This window comes from Cladosporium halotolerans, assembly GCF_011745625.1.
Source record: "Cladosporium halotolerans strain TM138-S3 chromosome Unknown Sca28, whole genome shotgun sequence".
Classification (NCBI taxonomy): Eukaryota; Fungi; Ascomycota; class Dothideomycetes; order Cladosporiales; family Cladosporiaceae; genus Cladosporium; species Cladosporium halotolerans.
The window spans coordinates 222,779-245,290 of NW_027191479.1; the positions used below are offsets into that span (position 1 = coordinate 222,779).

General features: G+C 56.4%; 10 protein-coding genes across 10 annotated transcripts; 7 read left to right on the forward strand and 3 right to left on the reverse strand.

Annotated features, from left to right (window-relative positions):
• Positions 1-797: 797 nt before the first annotated feature.
• On the forward strand, positions 798-2,827 carry WHR41_07294 (uncharacterized protein; the record flags this gene model as incomplete). Its single annotated transcript, XM_069375899.1, has 7 exons — positions 798-1,257; positions 1,315-1,417; positions 1,480-1,577; positions 1,627-1,800; positions 1,853-1,923; positions 1,979-2,623; positions 2,686-2,827. 7 exons carry the CDS (start codon positions 798-800, stop codon positions 2,767-2,769), a joined length of 1,635 nt encoding a protein of 544 aa, XP_069227212.1. The 3' UTR covers positions 2,770-2,827.
• A 1,649-nt stretch (positions 2,828-4,476) lies between these two features.
• WHR41_07295 (uncharacterized protein) lies at positions 4,477-6,048 on the forward strand. The gene is made up of 6 exons (XM_069375900.1): positions 4,477-4,692; positions 4,753-4,819; positions 4,888-5,134; positions 5,203-5,261; positions 5,319-5,507; positions 5,567-6,048. The coding sequence occupies exons 1-6, from the start codon at positions 4,495-4,497 to the stop codon at positions 6,022-6,024; spliced, it is 1,218 nt and encodes a 405-aa protein (XP_069227213.1). The 5' UTR covers positions 4,477-4,494; the 3' UTR covers positions 6,025-6,048.
• Positions 6,049-9,459: 3,411 nt separating this feature from the next.
• On the forward strand, positions 9,460-10,338 carry WHR41_07296 (uncharacterized protein; the record flags this gene model as incomplete). The annotated part of the gene is made up of 1 exon (XM_069375901.1): positions 9,460-10,338. One exon carries the CDS (start codon positions 9,460-9,462, stop codon positions 10,336-10,338), a length of 879 nt encoding a protein of 292 aa, XP_069227210.1.
• Positions 10,339-10,847: 509 nt separating this feature from the next.
• On the forward strand, positions 10,848-13,186 carry WHR41_07297 (uncharacterized protein; the record flags this gene model as incomplete). Its single annotated transcript, XM_069375902.1, has 2 exons — positions 10,848-12,031; positions 12,096-13,186. The coding sequence occupies exons 1-2, from the start codon at positions 11,338-11,340 to the stop codon at positions 13,184-13,186; spliced, it is 1,785 nt and encodes a 594-aa protein (XP_069227211.1). The 5' UTR covers positions 10,848-11,337.
• A 1,149-nt stretch (positions 13,187-14,335) lies between these two features.
• Positions 14,336-15,361, forward strand: mic-33 (putative mitochondrial 2-oxoglutarate/malate carrier protein; the record flags this gene model as incomplete). The annotated part of the gene is made up of 1 exon (XM_069375903.1): positions 14,336-15,361. The coding sequence occupies one exon, from the start codon at positions 14,336-14,338 to the stop codon at positions 15,359-15,361; it is 1,026 nt and encodes a 341-aa protein (XP_069227218.1).
• A 953-nt stretch (positions 15,362-16,314) lies between these two features.
• On the forward strand, positions 16,315-17,590 carry WHR41_07299 (uncharacterized protein; the record flags this gene model as incomplete). The annotated part of the gene is made up of 2 exons (XM_069375904.1): positions 16,315-16,895; positions 16,956-17,590. The coding sequence occupies exons 1-2, from the start codon at positions 16,505-16,507 to the stop codon at positions 17,588-17,590; spliced, it is 1,026 nt and encodes a 341-aa protein (XP_069227219.1). The 5' UTR covers positions 16,315-16,504.
• A 238-nt stretch (positions 17,591-17,828) lies between these two features.
• WHR41_07300 (uncharacterized protein) lies at positions 17,829-19,025 on the reverse strand (the record flags this gene model as incomplete). The annotated part of the gene is made up of 3 exons (XM_069375905.1): positions 18,805-19,025; positions 18,268-18,742; positions 17,829-18,179 (listed from the first exon to the last, which is right to left on the reverse strand). The coding sequence occupies exons 1-3, from the start codon at positions 18,879-18,881 to the stop codon at positions 17,829-17,831; spliced, it is 903 nt and encodes a 300-aa protein (XP_069227276.1). The 5' UTR covers positions 18,882-19,025.
• A 458-nt stretch (positions 19,026-19,483) lies between these two features.
• On the reverse strand, positions 19,484-20,078 carry WHR41_07301 (uncharacterized protein; the record flags this gene model as incomplete). The annotated part of the gene is made up of 3 exons (XM_069375906.1): positions 19,484-19,833; positions 19,887-19,986; positions 20,037-20,078. The coding sequence occupies 3 exons, from the start codon at positions 20,076-20,078 to the stop codon at positions 19,583-19,585; spliced, it is 393 nt and encodes a 130-aa protein (XP_069227234.1). The 3' UTR covers positions 19,484-19,582.
• A 34-nt stretch (positions 20,079-20,112) lies between these two features.
• Positions 20,113-20,712, reverse strand: WHR41_07302 (uncharacterized protein; the record flags this gene model as incomplete). Its single annotated transcript, XM_069375907.1, has 3 exons — positions 20,113-20,115; positions 20,169-20,281; positions 20,334-20,712. 3 exons carry the CDS (start codon positions 20,710-20,712, stop codon positions 20,113-20,115), a joined length of 495 nt encoding a protein of 164 aa, XP_069227277.1.
• A 1,302-nt stretch (positions 20,713-22,014) lies between these two features.
• Positions 22,015-22,362, forward strand: WHR41_07303 (uncharacterized protein; the record flags this gene model as incomplete). The annotated part of the gene is made up of 1 exon (XM_069375908.1): positions 22,015-22,362. One exon carries the CDS (start codon positions 22,015-22,017, stop codon positions 22,360-22,362), a length of 348 nt encoding a protein of 115 aa, XP_069227278.1.
• Between the last annotated feature and the right edge of the window lie 150 nt (positions 22,363-22,512).

Consider the following 22,512-nt stretch of genomic DNA (forward strand, 5'->3'; position numbering starts at 1 on the left):
ATCTTGATGAATCAATGAAGGAGATTTTCCGGTGCCGATAACGCGACAAGCAATGTGGTTGATCGGAGCAGATGGTCAACCACGCTGGCCATTATACAGTCGCAGCAAGCTTTGTTCCGGCCGAACCATGGATAAACTTCTATCAAGGTGTCACAAGCACTTGAAGACAGACTTCGGCAAGTCCGTTTCTTGTATGGCTGCATAGATTAAATGCAGCTCAAGCTGCGCGGAGACACCCTTGGCAGCGCCTTGCCCTTCTTACCCGGAGGCCTAACCCATTCGGACGACAACACATTTTGCTCCGGACTACTTTCTGCTATATTACACACCTCATCCAAGATGGCTCGGGCCTCCCTAAGCAACGCATGGGGGAACTTTCGTGAATAGTGTGGCGAGTGGGTACCTGCATGTCAGCTGGTCACTCAGCCATCCAGACCTGGCCTTTGTTCGGATGTTACGATGCTTTAGCCATGGCTGGCACAGACTTTGACTGGCTACACAAGGACGGGCTCCCCTCTCCGTTGTCTGTGCCCTACTCCAGGGAATGGCAAGTCATGGCCGGTTGTGGAACAGGCTCCGTAGGACCTCTCCTCCGACGGACCGCGCGAAGACAGCAACTTGTGGGCCTATCATCCTAAGAACTAGGGCAGACACCACGATGCGGCGAAACCTGCTGTAAGTCGCTTGCCATGAGCGTGTTTTTCAGGCAGGTGAATCGTATAAAAGTCCTTGTCGCCGCGGACCAGTCGTCCATCTCCAGCAAGCCCATCAGTAGATTCTCCGACCAATCTGCAAGCATGTCTGCCTTCTCTCTCGCCCTCGCCGCCCTCTCTTTGGGTTCGGCAGTCCACGCTCAGCAGGCTGGTACTCTTACTCCGGAGAGGCACCCCGCCCTCTCCGTATCGACCTGCACCGCCAGCGGCTGTACTGCTAAGACGCAAAGTGTCGTCCTTGACGGCAACTGGCGCTGGCTCCACTCCACCTCGGGCTCGACCAACTGCTATACCGGCAACGCCTGGGACCCCACCCTCTGCCCCAATGGAGTCACCTGCGCGGCTAACTGTGCCATGGATGGCGCTGACTACTCCGGCACTTATGGTATCAAGACTTCTGGCAACCAATTGAGCCTGCAGCTCAAGACGGGCACCAATGTCGGCTCTCGTGTCTACCTCATGGATGATCAGGACAAGAATTACCAGATGTTCAACCTGAAGAACCAGGAGTTCACCTTTGATGTTGACGTCAGCCAGCTTGAGTGTAAGAACCCAAACATTTCGACTAAAACCTTGGGTTTCGCTGATAACGATCCTTAAGGCGGCCTGAACGGTGCGCTCTACTTCGTCTCCATGCCAGCTGACGGCGGTGTGTCCGCGACCAACAAGGCTGGTACCAAGTTCGGAACCGGCTACTGTGACTCGTAAGTTCCCATGAATGCCATCAATGGCGCGCGAACGTAGTAGACTGATGACGGTATGACAGCCAATGCCCGAAGGATATCAAGTTCATCGAGGGCAAGGCCAACGTCGAGGGCTGGGGCGGATCCTCCAACAACCAGAACACCGGAGCTGGCGGCACTGGTAAGTGAAATCACCTTGGACATCCAGATGAGCGCTCTAACATTGCCAGGTTCTTGTTGCCACGAGATGGACATCTGGGAGGCCAACAAGATCTCCACTGCCGTGACTCCTCACGTCTGCGTCCCAGGCAACGCTCCTTGCACGACCGATGTCGACTGCGGTGCTGGCGATGGCAACCGCTACAAGGGCTTCTGCGACAGGGATGGTTGCGATTTCAACCCTTGTAAGTCTGGCAAAACCCACTCGAACTCCCCTTGGCTGACGTTATGGCGCAGTCCGCATGGGCAACCAGAGCTTTTACGGCCCGAGCAAGATTGTCGACACCACCAAGCCTATGACTGTTGTGGTAAGCACATTGACCGCGGTGCGTGTGTGGTACAGCTTAGTGACCTCGTCTCCAGACTCAGTTCATCACCTCCGACAACACCGCCAACGGCGACCTCGTGGAGATCCGCCGCCTCTACGTCCAGAACGGCAAGGTCTTCGGTCAGCCTACGTCCAACGTCGCCGGCGTCACCGGCAACTCTGTCACCGACAGCTTCTGCGCAGCTCAAAAGTCCGTCTTCGGTGACAACAACCACTTCAGCACCAAGGGTGGCATGAAGGCCATGGGCGATGCCTTCGCCAAGGGCATGGTGCTCGTCATGTCTCTGTGGGACGACTACGAGGTCAACATGCACTGGCTCAACTCCCCGTACCCTCTCGATGCTCCCGTCGACAAGCCCGGTGTCGCCCGTGGCACTTGCGCCAGGGACTCTGGCAAGCCTGCAGACGTCGAGGCGAAGTACCCTGGTGCTACCGTCAAGTTCTCCAACCTCAAGACTGGCCCCATTGGTTCGACTTACTCTGGCACCCTCCAGCCCGGTGGAGGCAGTGGATCTTCCAGCTCTTCTTCTTCCTCCAGGACTTCGAGCACCAGCTCCACCTCCAGGTCGAGCTCGTCGATCACCACCACCACTCGGGTCAGCACCACTTCCACCACTACCTCCAGGGCGACCACCACTACGGCGTCCGGCGGTGTTGCTCAGAAGTGGGGACAGTGCGGCGTAAGTGCATCATTCTCCAGCAAGTCTCACCCACTTTTTCACGCGTACTGACTTTCATCCAGGGCAACAACTGGCCTGGCCCCTACGTCTGCGTCAGCGGCACCACCTGCACCAAGGTCAACGACTGGTACTCCCAGTGCCTGTAAGCGAAGGCGAGAGTTTATGCGGTCTCGACAGGAGATGGTTGAGGCGAACGATGCGAGAGTTGCTCGCGACCGGAGAAGAGATGCATAACGAGAGACGATTTGGAATGGCCAATAGTTGTCTGCAGTTGAAATCAGTTCACGAGACGCAAGCTTCGCGTGCCTCTCCAAGTTTCTCATCCTTGCGCCGATCGCAGCCTTCATTGTCTCTGATATACCCAGAAGGCTGACATATCGTGTCTTCCCCGCAGCTGAATATTCCCAACAGACGCGATGAATACGATGCCGCGACGCATAAGTGTAGATCAGTAGCCACCTTAATGCATAAGCTTACCCGCAAATGGCGTGCAGGCGAGTATAGGCGACGCGCCTATAGCAAAGGCCCAAAACGCGCAGCGCGCACGCGTTGGACCTGCATCGGGAGGAACGTGGCGCGCACGCCAGCCCGAGACGTTGCGATATTTCGCCGCTGATATAAGCTGCGAGGGCATGTCACTGCGGGCGCTATCGGCGGATGATCACTGAAACAGCGACGCTATCTGGAGCGGTTCCACAAACGGCCGGACGCTGTGTGCCGATGAATTCGCGGAGAGGCAGCGTCGGGACAGATGCTGCTTTCGTCCGCTGGCAGAGTCAGGCGAAACAGCCAAGGCCGCTGCGCTGGCTTCTAGACGACAAAACAGCGAGGATCTGCTGTTCTAGCTGGGCAACATTGATGACACAGCCGGGGGCGACGTGAGGGCTCGATACGTCTTTTCTCTCGCTTAGCCGGCTTTGGTGAGAGGGCTCACAACTGACATCTACTATGCCCTAGACGCCGGGCTACTTGTCGATAGTGTCAGCCAATGAAATGATCCTATATCAGCGACACGACCTACACTGCAGGAGTCTGCTCCGCGGCGGGCCTTTTGTGCCCCACCACCTTAGCTCCCGGATCTGTCAAAGGGGCTGCCGTCCAATCCTTCCTTCGTGCGAGCTCAGCCCGTCCATGCCGTCTTGCTATTTTCCCGGCATCGCAGACGCTACCTTGTATGATGCGGATTGCAAAAGCTTACCTGGCTCCCGGTACCGACATAATGCTCGAATGGCTATAGAATCCACAGGAGCTACATCGGGATGCAGGCGTTGCCATCACCTCCCGGTTCCTGAGGGCATGAGTCAGTGGGTCCGGTATCTCTGTTCGCTTAACAGCAGTCATCGTCCATTTCGTACAATCAATACGTCAGTGACAGGAGTGTCGGTGTGAAGGCAATTAAGCAGCGGCTCTTACCCTTGCACCATTTCTTCATGCAGCCTCGACTCCGTGGCGGATCGTAGGCGCGGCTTCGATCACCGGCAGGGAAACGCCTAGGGTTGCACCACGGCTTCGGACCCTGGAGCCTTTAATCTAGCAGGCCTAAGAAACCGGCGCGCAGACGGCGCCGGCAGGCCTACCCACACCTCGTCGAAGACACTTCCGGGGTGCATGGGGGTTCGACTCTGACTTGCGGCATCCGATGCTCCCCATCGTGGTAGTAAGATGCGTGCGCCATAACAAGAGCTAGACCAAGCTTCCCGGGCCATCGTCCATCCCCTGACCTGCGCGAACGTGTCTCACACATGCAAGTACAAGGCCTCGTGGCCATGCACCGTTGCGCTTTCTTCTAAGCCAGCTGTGGCTTTTGCTTCTCGCTCTTGTGCTCTGTCTTTGCGAGGAAGAGGTGGCAAAGGCGTTTCAATTCTTTCACCATGGCGGAGAACATCCAGCTTCCGCCCACGCCGGCGCCTGAGGACATGCCGGTCAACAGGAATATTGGCGACGGGCTGTGTGTTATGACATGGGTCCTCCTGGGAGTCTCGACCGTGTTGGTCGGCGGTCGTATGATGTCCAAGACTTTGGTGTTACGGCGATTCCGATGGGACGACGTCTTTTTGTTATTGACTTGGGTAAGATCGCCTCGTTTCAAATGCTGCCTTGAAGAATGCAGGTGTCTGACGAATTCTCAGGCCACATCTATTGGTTACTCTATACTCATACAACTTGCGTACCACCATGGATTCGGTCGACATTCCTGTATGTCTTCCTTGGTGCTCACATCGAATGGAGAACGAACAACAACTGATCAACTCGTCACGTCTCAGTATACCTCGAGATTCCCCACGCTTTGAAGCTACTGAAGTATGCGTACATCTGCCAGATGTTCTGCGTACTCACGCCTATGTTAGGTCGCATCGCTGTCACTCTTTACACCCTCTCGTTACTTGGGAGAACCAAGGCCTACCTGCGATACTTCTTATGGTCCTTGCTCTGGCTGCAGGTGATCTTCAATATCGCCATTGCCATTACTCTCTTGAGTGCCTGCGGCACTGACATGACTATCATTGCCAAGTAAGTTGCTTGTGCATTTCCTCCGTCTCGATTTCATCGATCACAAAATGCTGACTATTTCTCAACAGCCCCGCGACCACTTGTTACCGACAGTCTCCTTGGTCTCGCTTTGCCCAGTTCATTGGAGGTAAGCCGACTGCAATCGCTCTTTCATCTCAACGCAATCGGGCCTAACATCATCCAGCTTTCAACGCCTTCACCGATGGAGCCCTCTCGCTTGCTCCTGGCTTCGTCATCTCCGGTCTGCGAACAACCACTCGCGCGAAGTTAGCAGCCTGCTGTCTGCTATGCCTAAGCAGCCTCGCCAGCGTCGCCGCCATCTGGCGCACAATCGAAATCGACAAGATCTTCGACGCAGACTGGGACTTCACCTGTAAGCACCCTCCCCAGAACCCCCAAAAACCCCAACATCCTAACTAACAACCCCTCCAGTCAACGCCGTCCCCTACTTCTACGCCTCCTCCTTCGAGCAAAGCATCATCATGATCACCGCCTCGATCCCCACCCTCGGCCCCATCGCCCGCCACATCCGCCACAAGACCTCCACGACCTTCTCCGCCAGCAAGCACGGCAGCGTCGTCCTCTCCAACAGCACCGCCAGCGCCAGCCGCCACGACTCCTCCGAGAGCACCGAGCTGCAGAAGAACCTCTCGCACGCCCTCGGCATCCACCTCCCCGGCCTCGGCAACACCGTCGTCATCACCGGCGGCGCGGCGAAGAAGGGGCGCAAGAATAGCAGGGACAGCGTCCTGCCGCTGTCGGATATCAAGGCGACGACGCGCACGGATGTGAAGGTCGAGACGGCGCCGGCGTACTCGACTGCGAGTGGCGAGGAGGATGTGGAGAGTCTGTTCAACATGCCGAAGACGATGAGTCGGGAGGGAAAGTGAGATGGGGTGTGTGGGGTTGAGGCCCTCGTTTTTCTCTCTCTTTTGTTGTATTACCTGGTATTCTCTGTTATTGTATATGACTAACGACTTTTTCTCTTCTTCGTTTTGGATCGGGGGTCGTGCGACGGATGTACCGTATGGTCGCCATGGCGTCGATTGGCTTGTCTGATGCTTGAGGCTGAGGAATGTCAAGTTTTCGCTCACCTCGTTGCATACTTTCTCTCAACCTCAACAGGCCGACTCAATATATCGATAGACGGAAAGCGAGACAGGTCCAGATACCCAGACACACCAAGTCACGGCCAGAGCAACTTCTCTTCCAGGCTTCCAGCATTGCCCGTCCGAACCTGAGTCTGGGCCAGACGTCAAAAAGGCGAGACTCCTTGTCGGTTTGGAGGTGACTGATTCTTGAGATCACCAGCTTCATCGCCGACAGAAAGAATGAACCAAGTCTTGCTTGCGATTCTCGGCACCGGCTGACGATTCGTTCCAACCGTGAAAAAAACGGGCAAGATCTGGCAAATCAGCAGAAACCCATTTCTGGTCGGTGTATCCCAGCCTCTGAAAGGCCGGAGTGGGCTGACGTTACGGGGAGGAGGCAGTCGGCCAGCTCCGAGAACCCAGCAAATGAGAAACCCGAGCCGGATGGCGCACGATGGTGATGGGGGAGGGCATAGGAGAGCGAGAATCCCGATGCTGGAGGGAAGAATGGAAGGGAGAGAGCGAAACGTCACTACATGCAGGGAGCTCTTGAGGCGGAGCCCGTCAGCTTGTTGCACAAACTGCAAAAGCAGCAGCTGCACGTATCCGCGCTGCAGCCTGTGACTACTACTTCCAGCCTAGCTGTCCGGAAGCTATACCTTAGGTATATTGCAAGCAGTGGCGAGCGGTTTGTCCGTGCATGCTAGCAAGCGGACTGAGGACGGTAGACATGTAACCAACCTACTTTTATGAACGCTGCAAGCATGTGATTGACACGTCTGAGTGCTTACTCGATTTGGGCAGTGATAATGGTGTACAGCGGAAAACCGTTCCATGGGTCGCTCCGACCTACTTGTCCCTTGGCGATCGTGAGGCGGCGAAAGCGGTCAGCCTCAAGCGTGGGATGTATAAGGTACGTTCATCACGTCGTGGGTCGAACTTGGCAGTCTGCGGAAGCGCCGACTCAGGCCTTCCATTTGTGCCTGAGGTCGGAGTCCGACGTGTACTTACGCGTAAATTGACGTCTTGTTGCCAACAAATTGATAGCATCGCATGTACATGTAAATGTGACTCAACACATCGCGCAGCGATGCCGCTGACCATGATGTCGATGCGCGCACCCTGACACCAGCAGACAGAGCCAAAGAGTGCGCGGACGCTGCCGGCAAGCTGCCGCAAGGAACGACGTGAGAACAACGTGCGAACGATGCTGTATCGGGATTCGACACCCGTGTGATCCGGTCTGGACCAGGAACGCGACGACCCTTTCACGGACAGGGCGACTTGGCTGGAGCGTGCGGCGCGGCGTGACCGCAAGCTCCAAGCCTTGGGCGAGTCTGCCGCTGTACATTTCACCAAAAGCTTGGTCTCAGTCCAATACACACACGGGGAACACAGCAGCTCTTTGACTCATAAGCTCCACAGACCGAAGTCAATGGCCACAGAAAGACCACAGATCTAGCTAGGCCGCACCCACGTCCGATGTGACTCGAAGTCAAGCTGCCCGCTCCAAGCCTCCGACCGGTGTCTGTAGAGTTTGGCACCGACGACTGCGGTGTCGAAGAAGGTGAGGATGGCACGCATGGCTGGCCCCACGCATGACTCTTCCGCGCTGCAGCTGCACCGCTGCTGCACGAGTGCGGGCTCAGCCTTGTGCTGCGCCCAGACGGCTGTGCCATCCACTCTCACGCGATCGCAACGCACGAGCGAAGCATCACTGCGCAGCGCAGCGCACAGCAAGACGGCAGCCCGGAGCCCTCGGAGAGGAGACGGGATGCCAGCTGGGCTGTCTATCAGCGCGCGCTCAGCACTGCCGCCACGGAGTCTTGCGTGCGCCTCCACGCGCTTTCAGCTGGTAGGGCAGTGTTAGAGTTGAGACGCAACGGCGTGGCGCCCTGACCTATCACGAGGTCTGCAGCGGCGCATGATCACGAGTCGCCGTGCGAGAAGCAGGGCCGCTCGAGCGAGCCAGTCCTGCGAGCGCGTGGGACGAGCTAGAAGGTGAGTGCATGATGAGCGTTCGATGAGCCATGGCGTTCGGCGTCGTTCGCTCCACGCTATCGCGCAAGACCTCCAGGCACGCCAATTGCAGGCGCGCAATGGACTCACCGGCACGCCCGTCTCGGCTCTGCCTGGCCAAGGCACCATGGTGAAGAAGGGCTGGCCGGGACCAACGGCGATACGACACGGCGTGGGAGCCGGAGTGGGAGGCGGACCAAGAATGGCACGCGGGCGGCGATGACGAACGTCCACGCAGGCTACGGCGGTGACGTGCAGAATCGCGCCTCTCCCACCAGGTGCTCGCCGCCGCTGATTTGACAGGACGGCGTCACCCTGTCGTGTACCACCACTGCCAGGCCCCTGGAGATCCGTCATCTCGTCCGTCACTCAATGTCACTCGAGCCGCGACCGGCCGTGTCGGACGAGTTGGGACACCTCGCGTGGGCGAGAGCGTTCGCCCGTGCTGGCCTGCCATCACGAGATGCTACACTCTCACGCCATTGGCATGTGGCCGTCAGCCGGAGGGCAAGGTGTAGGTTTGTCGAAAAGGCAGCCATGCGGGCGGGCGAGCGAGCTGCGGACGGCCAGAGGGTTGCCTCGAAGCACATCGCCCAGCTGGCCCGGCGGCCGTTGTTCTGCAGCTGATGGAGACAGCCGGCCGGCGAGTGTTGCGTGCCGCGCCCGCAGCCAACGTCGCCCCCACCAGTTTGCGCGGGCTTCACAGCCTGGCAGCCTGGCTGCCTGGCGACGTTAGCTCCACCCTCGAACCAAGCATCGCCACCGTCCTTCACCCATCGTCACCGGCCCAGTCTTTCCCATGCCCATGCCCATGCCCATGCCCTCCCGGCCGCGGCGTCGCAATCGAGTCTGGTCCCGCCGGTACCCTGCGCTCTCCGCGCACGCTCGAGGCACCGCGGTTGCCTGATCCTGTGCATGCCTAAGCCCCCAAGGCCCTGACCCTTCTCACACCCTCCCGTGCATTACACCACCACACCCTCTGGCCAGCAGCCAGAGCTGCCGCAGGTAGGTCCCATCTATATATCCCCTCCTCCCGCCCGTGTCCGCGCCCTACTCCTCCTTCCCCCAATCATACCACAACACATCTACCATTCGACGCCTTCCTGTCCGCCTTCCAAAGCATCACTGCCCAAGCAACCACCAACCGCCCACCCAATCCTGTCGCAACCCCACTGGCCCAGCTTGCCGCCCAGGCACAGCACGTCACCGCCCACAATGCCCACCCGCGGCACCAAGCCCATCATCATCGCCGCCGCCCCCTCCACCACCACCACCTACACCACATCCAACCTCTCACCCTCCACCCCGCCCTCGCCCAAAACCGTCCGCTTCGCCCCGCGCTCCGACGAACTCCCCTCCCGCCCCGCCACCTCCCAAGAAGCCTGGTCCCTCTACCACTTCGAGAACCACGCCCACGGCTGCGCCGCCTGCCACAAGGCGCGCCGCAGCCTCCTCTGCGACACCGGCTACCACCTCGCCCAGGACGTCGCCGTTCACGTCCGCTTGCACGCCGGCGAGCTCTGCAGCACCCGCCCGGACGACGACGGCAAGCTGCTCCGCGTCGAGATCCCCCACGGCTACAATAAGGTCAAGACCCTGTTGGGCGCCGAGGCCAAGGGCAAGAAGGTGAAGAAGAGCGCGCCGGTCGTCAGCTACGAGGACGCGGAGCGCAGGCGTTCCTCGTCTCTGTCGCCCCGCAGGAGGGACCGCGAGCACCACCGCGAGAAAGTGACGGTCGAGCCCTCGCGCTCGTCGCACGAGGAGAAGCGCGCCTCGGCTGCGAAGCCCAAGGCTAAAACCCAACACTACGCCACCGTCGAAGTCAAGCCCATCGCCGGGAACGACAGATTCCACGAATACGAGCAGGGCGGCCCCGTGCGGCTGCCCGAGCGGCCCAAGCGCGGCAGCTTGTACGAGGCTGATATGAAGCGGCCGCGCAAGGAGTTTAGGATCGAGGAGCGCGCGCCGTTGGAGAAGAAGGTTGAGCGCGGGCGGGATCGTGAGAGGGAGAGGGAGGAGAGGAGGGAGATGAGGAGGCGGGAGAGGGAGAGGGGGCCTGAAGACAGGGAGAGGGAGAGGAGGCGCGTGTATTGAGAAGTTGTGCAAGGGTGAGCGGGCTGGTTCGCGCTCTGGGGTTGTAATTTCTTGGTGATTCGCTGGTCGATTTTGGGGAGTGGTAGTTTTGAATGGATGGGTGGGATGATGGATGGAAAAGATACCCCGGCTTTGAGTCTTAGAGTCTAATGGACACATGGAAGGAGGATACACCGTACAGGTGACGACAGATGAAAGAATGAAGACATCTTCGCATTGCTCACTCTCGTTCTCTTTCGCTCATGTCCTTGACCTGTGGACCGAGCTTCGTGTGCCGTCCGTATCGTTCTGTCATGTCAACGACCCTAGAAGGGTACAAAATGACCTTCAGACCCGACTTGAGATATCACACGTTTATGACATGAACTCCGAGCCACCCGCATGAAAAGCACATTGCCTGTAGTGAGGTGGTTGTCATCGCTGAAGTCTAGGTCCCACAATTCCTGGCTGCTCCCGCGAAGCTTGAAGGGACGACCAGTGATGAAGCTTTGAGGAAGCGCGGACTGAATTCCAGAGTTGACAGCAACCATGTTCAACGAAGGCCTTCACGAAGCGTTGATGTCGCGTCAGGCGACATATGCGTATTACCAGCCTCGATACTACCAATGATGGACTGTACGCTCTAGGACCGGAAGCGGTCTTAGCAACGCGCATGTGAATCCACGTTCGCAGTTGCGACAAGGCCTGGACGCTGTCATGACGACTGTTCGTTGGACGCACAAACATACAACGACCGTGGACTCGAGACTGCAGATGCACAGCCGCGTCGACCGTAAGGCGCAGCTCTGGCTTCGCCACCCTGACCGGTGAGAGTGGGCGCAAGTTCCACACCACGAAAGAGGGAATCAGCCTGCTGGCCATGCAAGCCTCATGCACCTTCCAGCTGGCTCTCTGAGTACTTCAGGCCCGGTCTGAGCCTTCCAATTTCTGGTTCCTTCTCTGGTTCTATCGTTATCCATTGCGAGATCATCGCTATTGCCCTTAGTCTCCGCAGCTGACATGTCTGATGCTGACCTAGACCCGCAGGCGGAGTCGGCAGAAAATGCGGCTAATGCAGGAAATGTACCAAAAGATGCAGCACAACCCACTCCTGACGCGCGAGGGTTCTTTGAGAGACTCAGAGATGTCGTCGGAGAGGAGCGGTTCAAAGACTTCGAGTACGCCACTTTTCGCAAACAGCGATCTCGAGTGAGAATCTGCGGCGATCAAGGGACGCAAATCTTGGTTTCTGGGGGATTGGTTTCTGGGGAATTCGAATCCATGGATTGGCTCACATCCGGCGTACTCCGGGAATCCACATCGACGGTGACGGGTCGACCTGAGCGGGCGGTGATTATCGTCGAAGACATTGGCCATCGCTGGATTGAGAAGTTAGACGCGGCCTTCGGCATCGACCCTCTATTTGTCCTGGCATACGCTCGTGGAATAAGGGATGGCCCTCAAAGAATGGAAACGAAGTTGAGGGAACGTTCGCACCCATTGATGGTCAACGGCAACTCCTTCTCGGACAACATCAAGGGCCATTGGGCCATGTTTCAATTGTCCACATTAATAGAACATTCTGATTGGCGCGAGTTGGAAGTTACACGTGCGAAAGACCCCTGGTGGTTTTATAGGGCTCTTACAGACGAGTGGCGAGATCGTTGTGAGATTATGCTCACACTGGGATGCTGCCAACTGGACAAGAATACATGTAAGCACGATGAGTCTATTTGAGAGGGTCTGGGGATGGATATCGACCTCTAACGATCCCGCAGACCTTCTCGCTTCGGATTCTCCGCCAGATTCACGCTTCCCGCGCAATATAGACCTACTGAGACCGGCTGGTCGAATTCGATCGCTGGACTACGAGATGCCGTGGTGTCTGAGGCAGTTCCCGCAAGGCGCATGGTTTGATACGCTAAATTGCTTGACAGAGGCCTTCAATCCTACTATTGCTGGGGAGTTTTACGGTCTCACTTTCGACCTGATTTTCGGTGTCAATTTCACCAAAACCCCACAAAAGCTGAAGGGAACCCTATGGGAGAATGAAAGGCAGGTGGAATATCGGTTAAGAATTCTAGCGCAGCTCTTGTGGCCACTTGCATGGCGCCAAAACGTTTCAGCTTTGAGGGACAAGCTGGAGGCTCAGCGATATGCAGCGCTTCTTTCGCCTTCCGGTTCGTCGTACCGGCCTCTTATCACTCTGCGTCGGGCCGTTGCAGATACTCGAGCTGCTATCGTCAATGTAAAAGGCAGCATTGCGTCTCTCACTGAGGAGACCATTCAAGCGATACAAACAGATCCGAAAATGACGCTGAGCGGGGTGTATGAGTCTCTTTTGACCGAAATCGACAATATAAATGGGGAGCTGAACGATGACATCCAGCTGATCATCGGCGCGGTTACGATCCAAGATTCCGAGGCGATGAAGCTACAAGCTGAGCGGGCTACATTGCTGACTCTACTCGCAGCAATCTATTTGCCTTTGACTCTTGTGACTGGAATCTTTGGCATGAACACACAAGAAATCAACGGTGCGAGTCCATCGTTCAAAGCTTGTGTCCAAGCATTGGTCGTTGTGGCAGTTGCCACGGGTATCTTTGTGCTCAGCCACTCGCGTTTGAGGCATTGGCAGAAGACACAAGAGCAGCGGCGTCGAGAAAAGGAGGTGGCCGAGCGTAAAGATCTTAAGGCCTTGTTCGAAAGAGCATCAAGCGATGGAACTCATAAGGGAAATAGCATCAGCAAGATGGGCAAGGCGGTAGAGATTATCAGAAAGGGCTGGGAGGCACCCAAGGCCGCAGTTTCGAAGGTCGTCAAAAGGAAGCGCAGAGCGTCGCCAGGGGCTTCACTGGAACTTGGATGACGAAGATAATCCGGTATGGGCCGCCGTCAATGACTCGATTGCCTCTGATCCGATTTCATGCCGTGGTGGCTTGCAACCGCCATATGGCAGATGTGTCAGTTGCACGTGAAGCGTCTGCACGGCCGGTTTCTCCCGCGAGACGGAGGACTTGGAATGGCAGATGGGGCCAGACGGAATAATTACAATGCGCCACGCCGGATTGGCTGGCCGCGGAATCAAGGAAGCCACGGAAAAGCGGTGCCGTAGAGGACTCCTACTCTCCAGCTTCCACAGCGAAAGACGTCTGCTTATGAAGAGTGAGGCAACAAGATCGCGAGTCCTTTTTCGGCAAACCGGAACAGCGACACCAAGACTTGGTCGTCACAGGCAAGTCACGTTACTTGCTCGGGCGCCGGCAGCAGGGCCGGCGGGTGACGAGGCTGGAGCTCTGGATTTGGCTTTTTTCCCCGCATTGCGGAGATGCGGCACGGCGAGAGGGTGGCACGGGCGGTCGGATGGGGCAGCAGCAGAGCAGCAGCTGGCCGGCAAACCACGCGGCGTGAGAGCTGAGCTGGCCGTTGTCGCGCTGATCCGGACACAAGCAAACCATGTACAATAGCATTAGCCTTCCCGGCGGCCTGTACTCACAATATACATCTCACGTCTCACCCCCTATACTGTTATGCCACGTTGAAAGCCACTCGTCTGATCCTCACGCTGTTGACCGTTCAGCTGCAGCCGTTGAATGCGTGACGCGGGGTCGCACTGCCCGCCAGAGAGCTCCCGCCAGCTCCTCAGCCCTCGTGAGTCCGCCATCTCGTCCCGCCCAGCCAGCGCGAGGCGACGGGGATAATCGGACGTCCACGCGCCCATGGTACCTTTCCGAGGGTATCTGCCCCAGCGCCAGAGCCTCCTCGTCGCAGGCACGCACTTAACTTTTGCCGATGACGGACTTCCTGCTCTTCTGCTGTTCACTACACTCGAGACCTGATTGACTGACCGGCGGGCAATAGACTTGCCAGCATCCTGTGTGATCTTGTCTTTTCTTGTGGACAACACCGAGACATAAGACAAGCTCCACCCACCTCTGCATCGAGCCGCCCACGAGCCTCGGCCGCCTTGATCGACCTCCACCTCCTCTACCACGATCCCAACCCACCCCTAGACAAGATGAGCTCCGCCGTAGAAGCGGCCAAGAGAAAGACCGAGGCCGCAGTGACCACCGCCAAAGATGTCGCCGCCGACGCCCCGGCCGTCCTGCAAAAGGCCAAAGAGAACCCCAAGCAGGCCACGCAGGACTTCCTGCACTCGCCGCTCATGCGCACCGCCCTGCCCTTCCTCAACGGCGGCGCCGCCGGCATGGTCGCCACCACCGTCATCCAGCCAGTCGACATGATCAAGGTCCGCCTACAGCTCGCCGGCGAGGGCGTCAAGACCGGCCCCAAGCCCACCCCTCTCAGCGTCACCCGCGAGGTCATCGCCGCCGGCCGCGTCCTCGACCTCTACACCGGCCTGTCCGCCGGCCTCCTCCGCCAGGCCGTCTACACCACCGCCCGCATGGGCTTCTTCGAGACCTTCATGAAGTCTCTCACCGCCCGCGCCGAGCGCAACGGCACGAAAGTCGGCTTCGCCGAGCGTGCGGGCGCCGGCCTGACCGCCGGCGGCCTCGCAGCCATGATCGGCAATCCGGCCGACCTCGCCCTCATCCGCATGCAGTCCGACGGCCTCAAGCCCGCCGCTCAGCGCGCGAACTACAAATCCGTCGTCGACGCGCTGGCGCGCATCACGCGCAGCGAGGGCATTGGGGCCCTGTGGAACGGCGCGTACCCGACCGTCGTGCGCGCGATGGCGCTGAACTTCGGGCAGCTGGCTTTCTTCTCCGAGGCCAAGAGCCAGCTGAAGGACACGAGCCTGAGCCCGCGCGCGCAGACGCTGACGGCCAGCGCGGCGGCGGGGTTCTTCGCGTCGTTCTTCAGCCTGCCGTTTGATTTTGTCAAGACGCGCTTGCAGAAGCAGCAGAAGGGTGCGGACGGTCGCTTGCCGTACAGGGGTATGGTGGATTGCTTCCAGAAGGTTATGAGGGAGGAGGGTCCGCTCAGGTTTTACCGTGGCTTCTTGACTTATTATACCAGGATTGCGCCGCACGCGATGGTCACGCTGATTGTTGCTGATTACCTTGGTTTCATCACAAAGTGATGATGGTGATGAGGTCGGCTGGAGAATATGAATGACGATTTGAGAGGTTAAGAGATTGGATTTTCGCGCGAGAATGGATGGGTGCTTGGACATGCCGGAGTAATAAGAATCCTACCGGGACGAGGAGGATCATGAGCATGGATCGTGGCGTCGGCGTATATTCTTTCATCTGCGATGGAGATTTCATCAATGGCCATAGTGCCAGTTGTCTCGTCGTGTCTCGTAGCGTTTGAATGAAGCTGGTCTCTCACTAAAGCAAGCCGGCCTTTCAAGTTCTGTCACTCGTGATTCTTGCGATGTTGTCTGGTGCATGGTTGGTTGAGGAGCAGTCTCTCGCGTCGTGTTGCTCGCACGCTGTTGTCTGACGAGGGAGGGGTGGACGTAAAAGTCTCGTCACTGAACGGAGTCTGGAATCCGAGCTCGACCTGAGGCATCCGACACTTGTCTTTCCAGCATTTAGCCGATGGACAACAGTACGCAGAGAAGATGCTCTTCATATTTGTATTAGCCAGACAGACGGGGAAGGATTCATTGTCCCTTGATAATGATCATAATTCTCCCTTTTTCACAAAACGAAACGCTGAAAGCATCCTCATGGTGATGCTGCGAACTGCCACTGACGGACGATACGAGACGTCTCAGGCATTTGGATACGCTGGAATTCGGTCGACGACTGCGCATATTGCGAGTTCCCAATGGCAAATTGCGAAGAAGGCCGTGAGCTCAAAGTCGAAGAAGAACTATCATCTGCACAAGGGAAGTCTTCAGTGTCGTTCCAGAAAAGTGTCACAAATCAACATGGCTCTTCAAGCCTTTGCAGGGTCCAAATTGACTGATCGGCGAACCATGCGGAGTCGCGCGCCGCGTCTTCTGAGCCAGCACTTCCGGCTGTGACAGCTACAAACCGCTTGCCTCAGGCACCTGACCTGGCACGCCAGCACGGCCAGCATGCTAACTCAATGCGTTTCGAGATAGAGTTATCATTATAAGTATATTACTTCCCGGAGAAGCGCCGGACTCACCCATGACAATGCTTACCAATATGGAGGCAAGCAACGCAACAAGTGCAATGGCTCCTCTCGCTACTACTGTACTCGAAATGTCACAGTCTTTACTTCTACACAAGCATCGTTTGTCAAAATCATGCCGGCCCCAGAAAAGCCGTTTCGCCCATACCTTGAGCGGTTCAGAGACACACAAGGTCCTGGAGACCAACGCCCTACCGCTGCTGAGGTCGTGAGAGACCAGCATGGCGAAGGCAAATTGCATGGCAAGGTAATCCTTATCACAGGCGGCACCGGTGGTCTTGGACTGGAATCTGCGAAAGCCTTGCAGTTGACTGGGGCAAAGATCTTCGTCACTGCTCGCAGCGAGGAGAAGGGAAAGGCTGCTGTAGAGGCCCTCTCACAGAATGAGACAGCCGTGGCTCCCGAGTTCATTGTCATGGATCTGGCGAGCGCAAAGAGCATTCGGTCTGCCGTTGCACACTTCAGTGCACGAAGCCCGAGGCTTGACTTCTTGATCACCAACGCCGGTGAGTGGCATCATCGACCAAGAGATCCCAGATCAAAAGAGGCACTCACACTTCGTCTAGGTATCATGGCAACTCCCTACGGACTCACCGAGGACGGCCACGAACTGCAGCTCGGCAGCAACCATTTCGGCCACTTCCTACTATTTCGCCTGCTCGAACCCGTCTTGGCCGCTTCCGGCACAGCCACCACGCCCAGCAGAGTCATTGCCCTCTCCAGCGCCGGACACCGCTTTGGTCAATTCCGCTTCGACGACATGAACTTCGAGAAAGGCCCCTACGACCCGCTCGCCGCCTACGCTCAGTCGAAGCTGGCCAACATCTGGATGGCCAACGCGATCGATCGCCACTACGCGCCGAAGATCCGCGGCTTGTCTGTCCATCCGGGAACTATTTTGGAGACGGGTATCACGCGCCATTTCGAAGCGGACACGCTGAGCAGCGCGGGCGATCTCGAGCACTTCAACAAGACTGGTTGTAATGTCAGCCAGGGGGCTGCTACGACTGTCTGGGCGGTTTTTGAGCCGCGGTTCAATGAGTATGGTGGGGTCCATCTGGCGGAGGTTGGAGAGGCGCGTCCGGTCAAGGATGGAGAGCCTATTAATGTTCCGGCTTATGCGCCGTATGCTTATGATCCAGAGGGGGAAGAGCGCCTTTGGGAGTTGAGCAATCGGGCTGTTGGATTGTCTGCGGATTGATTAATGACCTGTGATACAGTCGGGTTAAAAGTCGTTGTACGAGGCCACAGAGGTGGTTGTCAATGATCTATGAGCATAGGCATCACTGTGCATTGGCCACCTGAGTCGATAGATTGAGCTGGTATACTCTACAGCCTTTGAACCGTTTATGGCCTCAATGCCTGAGTGAAGACCCAAGACCCGGGTCCTCAGTATATTCGACCAAGCGAGCAACCGTCCCATGTCTCAGGTCCAGGGATCAGATACGAATAGTCTGGGTGCAATCGCGCTGGCTCTTGACCGCAGCGGCAGTCTGGTTGCCAGCACCAGCACCGGAGGCAGAGGCAGAGCTACCGCCGCCAATCGGCACAGAGAAGCCCTCGATGTTCTGGCTCACAGCATCGCTCCAGCCAGCCGACGTGCCAGCGCCGTTGGCAAAGTATGCGCCGGCCTCGGCGTCGCCCTGGTACAGCCACAGCATCCAGTTGGCGGCGGCTTCGGCGAAGAGCCCACCGTTCGGCTCGCCGTAGGTTCCGCCGTGGCCGACGCTGTTGAGGTTGCCCTTCCATGCGGGGAGAGTGGAGGAGAGTGCGGCGTAGTCGCGCTCGCCCTGGGATCCGATGTCAGTATACAGAGCTACACATTGGCCCGTGACAGACGAAGTTGTTGATCGCATGATGCGATGTGGGTCAACTTACGTTTCCGTAGGCGATATCGTTCGGTCCACCAAGAGCGAAGATGATTGGCTTGGTGATCTGCCCGGCGAACTCGTAGTTGCCAAGGAGGCCCGAATTGAAGATGCCGATCGACGAGACGGCATCGTTGTCCTGCATCTGGTACGCTTCAGTGCCACCACAGCTGTATCCCGCAGCCATGATACGAGAGCTATCGACATTCAAGCCGTTTGCTCCGTTGACGACCCATTCGACGGCTTCGGTCATCCAGTCTGCGGTCGTGGATCCGCCGTTGCCACCAGGGTTGCCGGACGCGATGGCGACGAAACCGTACGAGGCGACCTGGGCGAGGAAGTTCTGCGCCGATGTACCATCGTCGCTGCAGGCTCCGTTGCCCCAGACGAGCACTGGCATGGGGGTGTCGGGGCCCGATTCTGGGGCGTAGATCGTGTGTCTCGTCAGGGTATCATCGGTGGTGTAGGATACCGGGCCATATGGGCTACAGGAGTGTGAATGGTTAGCAATCGAACCCTAATGCCGGATGAAAAAGAACGCTCGTACCCATCGCCTTGGTTTTGGCGCTTGACGACTGCGGCCGATGCCGCGGTAGCAGCGAAGAGAGCGAAGGCAGCCTTCATCGTGCCAGCACAAGAAGGATGAGTAAGGATTTAGTGAGATAAGGTCAATGAAAGAATGTCGAACTTAGGGCTTAGGGCTCGATTGTTTGAGCGGCGTCGTCTTGTATAAGTAGACGTTCTTCGGACCTCACTATGAACGAGATCGCCATACTATGATCGAGCCCTCCAAGCGAGGGTTGCCGATATATTACAGAGCATCAAACCGTGACATGCATCGTGGAGGCAGCGACTTGGCGATTTCTGGGCGATGTATCGAAGATGAACTCTCTTCTTCGGTTCCAGCACTACCAACTCGATGGAGACGGTCACCCGTTGGCACGTTTTCTTGGCACGTGGTGATGCGACGTTTTCAGAGCAGCGGGCGTTTCGAGTTGAGCGATTGCCGGAGAGCCGACGCTGGCCTGGCTAGACGCGTGCGCTTGCGATTCATCGAAAACGATTAAGCGTCAACCTAGCAGCCACCCTGAGTCATGCTAACAACCTCTTTCTCCGCATAGCTTGAGTTATACGTGGACTCCGAACGATCAGCGAACAATTAGTCGTCTCAACAATCGGAACCAATGTAACGTTAGCACGAAGCTTATTGAGGGGGTCGGAAACGCTACTAGTCACGGCTTTCGCTTGAGAGCCGTCGAGGATGCTACTACTGCTGCTACTGCTTCTACCTAAACTACGATACTGATAGACCCTTGATCCTAAACCTACGGAATCTCATGCAAAATTCGATCTCCTTCCTTCGGCGGCTCGAGGAAATCCTGAGGAACGCTATCTGGCATTTGACGTTCTTCTGCCCATCTCCTAACATCATCAAAGTTCCGGCAGATATGCTTGGTGTTGAAGTCCACGAAAGCATGAGGCATCTCATTCGGGTTTGATTGAATCCAAACTTGTCCGAGCACGCCGATGTCGATAGTACACATCAGTTGTTGGCGTAGGATATCAAGACAGTGAGCTGCATAATGTGAGATTGAGTTGAGCTTCCTGCATGTGCAAGCTGGGACTTACAGACGTGCTTCCGGACAATGTGTTCTTCATTCGAAAAAGCACCTTTCCCTTGAGTGTTATAATAGTTGAAGTTATAGTAGAGTGACTGTCGCAGAAGATTCTATCGCACGTTAGTCGTGGACAATTGAAACACCTGAAGTACAGCCTTACAAGACAGTGCAATTGATGTCTTTGAATATTCATAGACTGCATCAGCTCTTGTCTACCGCTTGGTATCTGATTTGACTTACTGCGAACAGTATCAGTCTTCGTCCGTGAAGGAGGCATACAAGGTTGACTTACCAAGCCTTCCACATTCGCTGGGTAACCTCCTCCATACTTCTTGTTAACCTTGACTTGATCTCGGCGTAGGCCTGCCTGGTCTGCAAGTGTCTCTGGCACCGCAATACTACGATCTATGTTCTCCGTCAGCATTGCATTGTTGTGAGTATACTAGGGCGGTCGTACAGTTGACACCCAAACCCTCCCACGCCGCATCAACTTCGGGGCTCGCAGCCTGTCGGTAGATATTCTCTTTCAAGAGTGACCCGTTGAATCTTTCCTCTTGGAACGTGATCTTGACATCCTCGGTGATAGGTGATGTCCGGGTCACCACGCAAGTGCAAGAGGCAAAGCGATACCACAACATGAATCCAGCAAGTAGCTCAAGAATAAGTAGAACGATGACTATCACGAGAATGGTGTTCTGGAGCGGTACGAAGCCAATGCGACTTGATCGTTTTTGGCAACGCCCTTCCGACGAGCCGACCAATTCTTCGCACTCATGATCGTCGCCCAGTGAGGCTACTTTCCCATAGCGTTCGCCCCAATGAAATAGTGATGCCATGTTGCCCAAGGTCACCAAACGGATGAACAAGAAGAGCCTCGGACGTCAAGATCTTAATAATTCGACAGGTCTGTAATATGGCAGGCGGATAAGCCGTCAATCCTAGACACATCGCGGTCGTGCGTGACTTGCCTCGAGACGTAAACAACTCACGTGGGGCCAGGCTTGCGCCGACTTCAAGAGTATTGGAACCGCTCACCACACTGTTATGCATATCGTTTTACCACCTTACCAGTCATGAATCTGGAACATCACACTGCGGTTGGTGTTGTTAAAGGGTGAAGGCGCTGATCTCACGACCGTTCGGTAGCATGAATTGGTCTCGCCACCATGGCAAAGCGCGGGACGCCACAATAGCTAGAGCTCTTCAACTGCGCAGCACGCACTACCTGGGTATCGATAGCGGGGTGATTACAACGCGACTCGGACGTCATGTCATACTCAGCATCTGTGTGAGCGTGCACAAATTTCTAATCAACAGCACTACAGTAGTAACTCGTCCCTACGAAAGCTTGACCAGCTTGGCAGGCTCAATCAAGATTTCTTATGCGAATGCCAATGGAAGCGCTAGGCTAGGTGAGTTCACGTTGTTGTTGCTACGACCTTCTTGAACCTTCCAGACGCCATGACTGGTGATCACGTATCTGCATCAGGGCAGATCTCGCCATCAATGACACAGAATATCTCAAAGTGTTCCGGTGTAGACACATCTTCGGATAGCGAGAGGTCTGCCACTCGGCCCACTGTCTCTATGTTTCCGTGGCTGGAAGAGTCGACACGGGAAGACAAGAAAACCTCCGGCACGATACTTTCAATAGTGCTTACGGTTTTGTGAAAAGAGAGACTCCTAGATCGGGTTCGGAGCTTTCAGATCTCCAGGATGAAGCAGTGTTGACCAGCTTTCCCCACTGAAGACGCGTTAGCGTCGCTCGTCGAACCGAGAGCCATGTCCAAAGGTGGACACGATGGTCCCTCAGCTTTCGGGAGAAACCTAGAAAGTGTCATTTCTATTGAACGGCGGCCTGCACCAGTTGTGGTGACGATCTCGTCACCCTGAGTGCAGCTCTGCTGATGGTCACGTAATGTCTCGGAAGTAGGAAGCTTGAGCAGCGACTTCAGCGGGCGTGAGGAGACCAAGCCTTGCAAAGGCATATAAGACTTAGAAGGCGCGGAGGGCGAAGCTATATTGCTTCCAAGTCAGTTCTCACTCTCAGGTTCTTGTTGACCAGTGCCCCGAATTGACGTTCCTACTTCCAGCATCTACATAGCCTTACCGCACCTACGGGTCACACATTCGCCGTCATGAAGCTCACAACCTTTACGCTTATCTTCGGAGCGTCTCTATCAACAATTGGTAACGCAGCACCGGTGGACAGGAAGCCTGAAGCTGCTGAGGTCTCTGTAAGAGACCCAGCCGAGTACTCCGACTATGGCTCGTACCCGCCACTAGCAGGAGGCTACGGCGAATACTCCAATTATGGGACATACCCACGCGACGCCGATCCTGAGCCCCAGCCTGAAGCACTCGAAGCCCGAGCAGGATACGGGAAGTACAACCCCTACAGCAAGTACGGCAAATACGGCAAATACGGCAATTATGGCAGCTACAAGCGCGAGACTGAGGCAGAGGCCGGACCCGAAGCTGCGTAATGATACTATTCGAAAGCTTGGATGCGATGAACAGGTGGCGTTGAATGACCAAAATCAATATTCATGGTGGTGCTTTCCATTCATACACGTTCAATTGTGCCGTTCTTTTTGATTTGAGATGGATATGAGTCGAAAGTACTGTCCTCAGCT

Excerpts from the sequence above, each read along its gene's own strand:
- WHR41_07295 (XM_069375900.1), top strand. The coding sequence starts at position 4,495 with ATGGCGGAGAACATCCAGCTTCCGCCCACGCCGGCGCCTGAGGACATG. Across the intron at positions 5,262-5,318 it reads CTTTGCCCAGTTCATTGGAG|CTTTCAACGCCTTCACCGAT; the intron begins GTAAGCCGACTG and ends AACATCATCCAG. Across the intron at positions 5,508-5,566 it reads CGCAGACTGGGACTTCACCT|TCAACGCCGTCCCCTACTTC; the intron begins GTAAGCACCCTC and ends CAACCCCTCCAG.